This window comes from Sycon ciliatum, chromosome 8 (genome assembly GCF_964019385.1).
Source record: "Sycon ciliatum chromosome 8, ocSycCili1.1, whole genome shotgun sequence".
Taxonomy (NCBI): Eukaryota; Metazoa; Porifera; class Calcarea; order Leucosolenida; family Sycettidae; genus Sycon; species Sycon ciliatum.
Window position 1 is genome coordinate 19081434 of NC_088650.1, and position 9507 is coordinate 19090940.

The 9507-nt window shown below is 47.5% G+C and overlaps 1 protein-coding gene across 1 annotated transcript in view; it reads right to left on the reverse strand.

Annotated features, from left to right (window-relative positions):
* Positions 1-462: 462 nt before the first annotated feature.
* Positions 463-9507, reverse strand: part of LOC135823615 (rho GTPase-activating protein 35-like) — a 9554-nt gene continuing 509 nt past the window's right edge. Inside the window, exons 2-10 of the mRNA XM_065336461.1 lie at positions 9351-9499; positions 7368-7396; positions 6892-6927; positions 5407-5590; positions 5004-5156; positions 4006-4083; positions 3085-3219; positions 2418-2529; positions 463-1728 (exon numbers count right to left, since the gene is read on the reverse strand). Coding sequence (XP_065192533.1) covers positions 1350-1728; positions 2418-2529; positions 3085-3219; positions 4006-4083; positions 5004-5156; positions 5407-5590; positions 6892-6927; positions 7368-7396; positions 9351-9499 — 1255 coding nt within the window. The 3' untranslated portion in view covers positions 463-1349. The remainder of the gene's footprint in view (positions 1729-2417; positions 2530-3084; positions 3220-4005; positions 4084-5003; positions 5157-5406; positions 5591-6891; positions 6928-7367; positions 7397-9350; positions 9500-9507) is intronic.

Consider the following 9507-nt stretch of genomic DNA (forward strand, 5'->3'; position numbering starts at 1 on the left):
GGTTTTGAAATATTTCAAATTTGGCTGGAACTTTTGACAATAGTTTTCGGAATATTGCTCAGGTCCGCTCCACAATTACTCATAATAGTTTCTAAACGATTGGATAACAGACGCCCAATTTGGAAAAATTTATGCACAAAGTGATCACAGATTTTATGTGGTATAGATGCGGGCATAACGGTTTTGCCTAAGTACGCGTCTATAGTTTTGAAATGGACTGTAGCTTATAAGTTTAATGTCTTGCATAACGTAAGCTTCGGGAATAAATAAAATTTAATGATGCTACGGAAACATACAAGGTAATATGGTCAAAAACTACTTGCTACTTTTTTCCAAAAATAACTACATGAAAAGAGTGTGAAACCCACGATAGGCAGACACACGCACGTACACAACTTCACAATCCCCCCACATACACACACTCCATCATGCGCACCTGTTGTGCAGGAAGCCGGGTTGCAGTCATTGTCTGCACGGACAGTACAGTGTATGATTATCTCCAATGGCAACGACAGTGGACATGATACGAAGAGAGCTGATCATTAAGTCAGGAAACACACCAGACAAAGACTCACCACTTGCACACACGAACACAAGCCGCGGATGGATGTGCATACAAGCATATCCACGCACGGATTAACGTAACCGAAAAGAATAAAACTCCATCAAGTGCCCGCCTTTCCAGCACTGGTCTGAATGCAGATGCAGAAAGGCGCGTTAAATAACTTACATCACATAACATAGTTATATCAACAAAACACTGATAAGATAACATAGTTATATCACTGTGACAACACAGATAAGGTCTCAACTTAAGTACTTGAAGCACACTCAACACAACGGGGGGGGGGGGGGAGCAAGATAGATGTTGATTAGATTATGAGAGATTAACGTAAATATGTCTTGGTATGAAAGAGAGAGAGAGAGAGAGAGAGAGAGAGAGAGCGAGGGGAGGAAAAAGGCCTGCGGTTTATAGTCCATGTTATTCGGGTTTTTTTTTGTCGTGTACAGTTGGTTGTCCGTAGCCGTAGCGCAGCCATTGTCAGATGTCCTAAGCAGTAACGGAATTGATCTACGTGTAGGGACAATGACTACCCAAGCACGAAAGGAAACATTGACACCTCTTTTAGGAGCTGACATGATCATACAAACACGTGACACTAAGTATCGAGCAACATGCTTTCGACCTCACGGGAGTTGCAGTCCAGACGAGGTCAGCGCCCAAATGCCCAAATGAGACTCCCTGAACACGTCAATAACCCTGGAATGTTCACTTGGATGTTGGTAACGTTACAGATATGTCTACAATCACTCAGAATACTGACTGCGTACCCTGGTCTGGCCCAGAGCTATGTCTTGCTTGCAATGGGAGTCAGATGTATGCTGACGGATGTGTACGGAGCGATGGAGGACTCTCCTTCACTGGTCTCATCGTGCAATGCCACAGCGTTGGCTTTGTCGGCAGCCTGCGCTGGATTTGGAACAGGTGAAGCCGCTGCTTCAAGTGCTTTAGCAGGCGATGAGGGGAACGCCCGAGCGGCATTGTCATCGAATATCATGTGATACTTATCAATTAGCAGCGTCATTACTCTCTGAAGTGTCAGTGGCATCTCCTGTGCCACGGTGAAATCATTGATGTTTAGGCTCTCCGGTCTCATCAGGGTTGGCCAGAAGACTATGCTCAGATTGCTAGCCAGCATCAGATTTATTTCATGCTTCTCTGCCACCCTGAATATCACCAAAACAAAATAGATACAAGCACAACACGCAATTGAGATGCTCATTGATTGAATTGATTGCCTAGAGGTCACCATTGAAAGTGTAGCAAGCTATACCAGTGCAGTCTACTCTGGATACGAGTAGCTGTGTGGGATAGCTGGGTGGTGTAGACCAGGCTGAATAGTGGCGGTCAGCCCTTCGGCCCTGCTAGCTGTTGAATGGTGCAATCCCAGCAAAAGTTGCTATGGCTTCTGCTGTAGCATCGCTCTCATCACCTCCAGCGATGGGCGTCAAATGGTCAAAGGTCAAAAGGATAGGAGTGCACTCGGTCCTACGGACAACATAATCATTGCGCTATCTCGTGTGTGTGTGTGTGTGTATGTTTCTGTGTCTGTGTGTGTGCGTGCGCGTGTGTGTGTGTGTGTGTGTGTGTGTGTGTGTGTGTGTGCCGCACAATATGTACTATACTCGTACTGTATTCACAACAAGTAAGTTAGGTAGTGGCATTTCCCAAAGAGTGCTCGATGGCCTAAGACAGGGCTTTCCAAGCAGTAGAGACAGACAGACAGACACACATGCACGCACACACACACACACACGCACACACACACGCGCGCGCGCGCGCACACACACACACACACACACACACACGCCCAGGGCAGAGCACAGCACCATGGACAACAGAGGTGACAGTATACCTGTTCAGATGGCGGCAGAGGTACTTGAGGAGAGTGAAGTGCGTAGAAGGCACACCAGCATTTATCAAAACCTTCATATCCTGAAGCTGATCTTCTAGCTCATTTGCTGTGGCTGTGGAACACATTATGAAGAAATACAAATTCACTCTACGCGCGCTAAGCCTATCCGTCTCAACACCCTTGGTCCCAGGGAGAATGAACGTTTTCACAACACCAGGCAAGGTGCATGGATTGCATTTAATATTGTCTGGCACCACTGCGACTTTGTGGACAGATAGACGGACGGATTGACAGACAGGTGGGCAGAAAGAGGGGCAGAGGGACAGGTGAACGGACAGACAGATCTTCTTGGGGCTCTCATACTAGATTGCTGTACATGGGGGTGTGGTACCCAAGACCTTCTCCAAACTCCACCGGCTACTGTGCTAGATAACGAATATAGCTCAATGGTCGTCGTCAAAGAAATCAACCGAGTGTCTCGGCTCATGCGCCTCCTGCAGCCCTCGGATGGGTTTTTGAAACATGCATGATACAATCGAAATGGAAACATGGCGCTGTTTTTGACTAGCGGTTCAGATTTCGTTGGCCACGACTGTACATACGGCCGCATGGTCAGGATTGAGATCATAGAAGAACACATGTCAAGCACAAGCTGTGCAACACTCACACAACGACTTGGCTAACGGGGCCAGGATTGGAGTTGGAATGAGAGGCTCCGGGAGGCGACGGAAGAATGACTTCATGGCACTGGCCACAACGTTCACGTTCATCTCCTCGATATCAATCGTAGTGTTCAGCGGATCTGAAAGCCCAAATAGAGATCACACAGCAACACAACTGTCATGTCAATTGGGGGCGGGAAGCAGGCAGATGCTGTACAAAGCCAAAGGCAGGCTGTTTCTATGTTGTACGGCTAACTCAATAATCCATACAACTGTGCTCAGCTATCACTGGTGGGCCTGCTCACTATTCACTCATACATAGGCATGCTCTCAGAAAAAAATGACGGTTGGCGTGAGACTCAGTTAAACTGAGTTATCCACATCCACAGGAATACCATCACCCTCTAGGATCAAGGATCTAGGTGAGAAAGGAAGATCAAAAGAGAGAGAGAGAGAGAGAGAGAGAGAGAGAGAGAGATTGAGAGAGAGCTAGAGAACTAGGCTGTCTGGTGATCCGGTATGCAATATCTCAGCCGCTTTTTTCAGGACTACTCTTGCACCTTGAGATTGGCACTAAACCCGAATTCAACAGTACTGTCTTCCACAAACAAAATGGTATGAACACATTGCTACTCTCTGAACCTTCACCCTAGTGACAGGGCTCATGAAACTGGCATTTCAGGTGGCCATCTCTCCAAACATGAGGTTGCATGCTCAATTCCTAGTGTATCACCAGTGCCAGGAGACCCATCAGGGATTGGGTATCTGTATTTGTTCGGCAAGGCAAAGGTGCCTTACACTGAGTCTCACTTCGTCCAGCTCCTCACAAGCACAAGAGTATTAGTACTCAAAGTCCTACACCAGAAGCCAGCACTATGCCATCAGCAGACTATAGACACCACAACAATGCTGAGAAAGAACCACACCTTTTGCGAAGTCCTCCTGCAACTTGTCCACCGATGGTTTCTTGCCAGACACCCTGTAGATACCGCCCGACTCGATGCCTACGCACAGTAACACACACACACACACACACACACACACACACACACACACACACACACACACACACACACACACACACACACACACACACACACACACACACACACACACACACACACACACACACACACACAGTAACACCCACCCACCAACACGCACGCACGCACCCCCCCCCCACACACACACACATGCACGCACGCACGCACACACACACACACACACACACACACACACACACACACACACACACAACGGACAAACTCAGGATGATAGCGCTATTAAAGAAAGTGCAGATAAATCAGCGTGTAGCTGCCCCAGGCCAGCAGTGCGGATAGGCAGGGCAATGATGACAAGTACGAACATTTATACCACGACCGCTGGAAGAAATTATTGATTGGTCCGACAAAAACACGGATGGCTGTTTCTACAGTTTGTGTATGATATGGCGGGTACACAGTCATACCCTTTACAGCAGCAAAACACGTGTTGGTGGCAAACAAGTTGGTCCAGTAATATCCTGACCAACCGGACCGGGTCCGGCAGGCCAGTATGCCTGATATTGGTATTGGCCAGTCTACCAGCGCAACGACACTCACACCCTTCTCCACTGCAGACCCGATGGCAGTAGCATTGACAGCAGCAGCAGAAACACCAGTATTACCATCATAATCACAACCATGGTTTCTTTTTCTTTCTTTCTTTTTCACAATTTTACATCTGACATCAAAGTCAACCACACAGATTTTCTGCGTCCACAATGCATCATGGATGATTGCAATTTGTCACTTCTCTGTTTGGCATGTGTCATCTGAAAATAGACAAAAAGATAATTCAGCAGAAAGCCACTAGCTTGATGGAGGTGAAAGGGCCAAAACGCAGACGACTATCAAAGAACACTGGCACGTACAATACCACTTACCATGCTGCTCAATATGGTCCACGCACAGCTCGACAAAGAGCGGGATCTTCGAGCCGTCTTGGCGAACGGGTAAATCATGTAGATAGATTCCAAAATAGGATGATCCCGGTCCGACGCCATCAACCATATACTGCTTTAGAAATTCATTTCCTGCTGTCAACAAGCAAGCAAGGCACACACACCACACACACACACACACACACACACACACACACACACAAAGACAAATCCATTTCGGTCAAATTCAGGTTCTCTGGAAAAGGTTTTAGTGGGTAGAAAACTGCACGAGGGTGATGCATGCTATGCAGCAATGATACTAGAAATCTATACAGCATGACGTGAACCCCTCGTAAACGTGAAGGAATAGGATTATCGAGTCCGGGTCTCATTTTAATTAACAAACCTTTAGCCTTTGCCTGCTTGTGCGCAGCCTTCTTCTTTGCACGCTCCACTTTCTCCTGCTTCTTCTTCTGCTGCCGCAGTTCATGCTTCTCGCGCCGTTCCTGCTCGCGCATCTCCTTTTCTTCCCGCTTCCGCTGCTTCTCCCGTTGCTTCCGTTGCTCCTTGCTCGCGTGCTTCGATAGAAGCTACAGAGACAAGGACGAAAATAGCGTTGCAGTCACATTAAACAGCATGAGGTCAGTGCAGGCAACACCACCTCACCCGTGCAATATACAAATAACTATAGGCTGCAAAGCCCCCTGATAAACGAGAGGTGCCTGGTTCAGGTCCTGCTTGGGAGCATGGTTTTCCAGCCGTGCTGCTACCCACAGTCAACTAAGAACTTGAGGCCAGGCACAAGGGGTACACGGATGAGGCAAATGGGGTTTCCGACACTTGTGCCAGTGGTTGTGAGACTTATCCCGTCACCCCCACCGTTAGGCGCTTCATTTGCCGCTAGTGTTTACCCGGTGTTAGCGGCCGCCGGGAGTTCCCTCGGGAACGGACACGATAATTTACTTTTTTTGCTTTTTTCAAGCCCCCCCTGGTAACAGTTCTCTTCCATGTCTGTTCTAGAGCATGATTCCCCCAAGGTATGATTTCAAGGCATGATTCCAAGGCATGGTTGTACAGTATGGTTCCAAGGCATGATTCCAAGGTATGATTCCAAGGTATGATTTCAAGGCATGGTTCCAAGGCATGATTTCAAGGCATGATTCCAAGGCATGATTTCAAGGCATGATTCCAAGGCATGATTCCAAGGCATGGTTCCAAGGCATGGTTCCAAGGCATGGTTGTACAGTATGGTTCCAAGGCATGGTTGTACAGTGTCGCACATCGACATGATTCCCAGGCATGGTTGTACAGTGATTGTACAGTGTCACACACAGCCATCCTGATCCTACTCGTGCAAGAAACTAATGCATGCGTCAAAGGCATGGTGGCTGTTTTACAGTGTCACACACAATCATTCTAGTCCTGTACATGCCAGACACGCATACACTAAGCTACGGGGTTGAATATCGGAGAGGTTTACTAAGCTGTGAAACCAGTACCAGTACGGTGAAACCTGTCTAAGATGACCGCTCAAGGGACCTTCAAAACGTGGTCTCTGTTACCAGGTGGTCTCCTTATCAAGGGTCATTTGACTGGAAATAGTATCCCTTGGTCCTGGTGTCAGTGGTCTTCTAGGACAGGTGGTCGGTCACCTTATCCGAGTGGTCTCCTTGACAGGTTTTACTGTAAATCCTAACTGTGAGTAGGGATGTGCTAATCAACACGCAGCACAATGACCACACTCCCTAGGTAGGCACCCTGACAGGGTATGAGCTATGAACTCCCCGGCCAAACACGGCAACATCCCTGAGACAGACCAACCAGGCTGGGGGGGGGGGGGGGGGTAACGGACAGCAGAAAACTAAGTTATTTCCAGCACTGACTAACTTACCTCCGAGTGCATGGACATGCGAGAGCGGCTGAGTCGCTGCACATCAAAACACAGTCAGCACAACACAGCATACACAAGCTTGATGCCGCCATACCTGTAGCTGTGGTACGTGGCACCCACAGCCATGCATGCAGGTCACCGTCATACACTGCTACATAACTCAGTAGTCACGCTACCTACACACTCGGAACGTTAAATTCCGCATCTCCCAACTATTTCTTGTGCACAAACCCCTGCATCAAATTGGGATGCTTAAAAACACGGAAAATCTTCCATATGATGTGAGGATCACTATGCGCTCCATTAGAATCTTCAGGGCACAAACTCTGCTGAACTATCAAAAAGCACGTATTGGTGTACGAGAAACCCCCAAGGGACACACTGCTCTACTCTATTATACACCACCCAGCACAGACTGCCGGCAAAGTACTACACAAAATGATTACACCCGCCTATGTTGTCCGCTGTATGCTTACCAATATGCTGTTCCATTCATTCCCGTTGCCTGTACCAGAGCACGCGCATGCACACACACACACACACACACACACACACGCACACACACACACACACGCACACGCACACGCACACACACACACACACACACACACGCGCACACACACACACACACACACGAAAACACACATACACACAGCAGGGAAAAAGATGCCAGATTTGAGCAATGAAGATCAGTACAAAAACAACCTACCTTAGTTATAATGACAATCAGTGTACGGGCGAGTAAGAACGGATGGCCTAGTACAAGTGATTTTTTATCTCTTAGGAAATAAAACCAAAACATGTGAGCAACAAGAAATATTACGTCTACGTGTATGCAAAGTTGCTGAGAACACAAGCAGCACATGCTCATGCCATTGCCAGCCACACAGCATCACCGCAGTTGATTTCAAACACGTCGTCCATCTGTATTTACCAGCGACAAGCATTCTCCAGTGCGGGGCAGGACAAGATTGCCAGAATATGCGTGACTCCACCACTGCCATCAGCAGTCTGTTCTATATAGTTCTTGTATTCTTCAAAAGCAGAATGAACCTCTCTCCCTTGGCTTTCATAGCCCTGGGAGCACCCGTCAGCTGATAATAATTATTCCAAACTGGCACAAAGATCCCGCAAGGATCTGTATTGACTGCTCTGCCGCTATGTATGTGTTCTACATGTGTTAATCTAGATCACATCCTCGGTGCAAGTGTTATCACCTACAACAACACCCTTATTGTCAGTGTTGGGATGCGGGTCAGCAGTGCAGTGACACGTGTGAGTGAGAGCACAGCATGCTGGTAGTCAGTTGTTACACTCATCGCATCATCATCATACTGGAACCAAGTGATAGGCGAGACAGCTTCTCACTAGTGACACATTCTCATGTTGTATATTTCACTGAACCCACAGATTCCACTGCTTTTAAAACTGTCACCTTGGTATGTTACTGTGTTAGCAGCTGTTACTGTGTGAGATTTCCAATTGCCCTTCAAAGTGTGTACGACCTTCGGTGATGAGTGCGGTACGTCCCTTGGATACATGGGCGTATTTTGTTACGTGAAGAAGGGAGGGGGAGTGTGGATTCGCACGGACAGGTTTCAATGGAGGGTGAGGATCTCACAAATATCCTGCAACTAACTGAGGAATGGTTTTCAGTCCCATTTCTACCACTAGCGAGTGAAACTTGCAGCATCTCTACGGCCTGTGCCAAGACAGTGCGGAGGAACTCAGAGCGTGCTGCCTTAGTAGCCTGCACCATATTACCCTACTGGCTACTAGGCTGCGGGGCTGCTTATGCACCTGAGCATCGTCCTTGATAATCTGTGGTGCATTACACTCATGTGATGCTTATGTGATGCTCATGTGATGCTTATGTAGGATATGGCTGTGAATCGAAGGCCACAGGTTCTACAAGATATTGGGATGGTCGGGGAGGGGGTGCTTGTTTGTTTCCATTTTACTTCACCAGATACACTGGCATTTCTTTCTTCTCGTCTAACCAATGCTATGTGGTTAGTACTGCTAGACTGAGACTCTCAAAAAGATAATTATGAAGAAATGTTTTAAAGGTTAGGGGCCGTCCGTAATTATCGAACGTTTTTCACCAAACGAATTATTTTAGTTTAGACCCAACCCCTCCCTCCCTCCCCCTCAGAACGTAAAAAAAGTTTGACATATGCATGCATAATACAACAAAAGTTGCAAGTGTGTAACTGCTCCTATGGGCATGCATATGTATCAATGTTTTCTGAAAAGAAATTGGTCAACCCCCTCCCACCCCATAACGAAATTATTTCGTTTTGTGAAAAAAGTTCGATAATTATGGACGACCCCTTATTTAGCCAAGGATGTATTGCAAGAACTGACCTGTGTATTCAAAATGACTCAAGGAAATTTTGAGCACCAGCAGAAGGACATGAACCACGCAAACAGAACCAACGCAATGCTACCACACTCACCAGCACCATGGAAGCCACGCTCCAAGCTGCCGATCTTGTCAAAGTCGTCCGATTCGTCTCCAGAGTCTGACACGAGGTAGCGGCGAGGTGGCAGCGGTGGTGCCTCATCGCTGCTCGATGTGCTAGTGTCACTGTCCGGTCTCAGCTGACTGAGTAG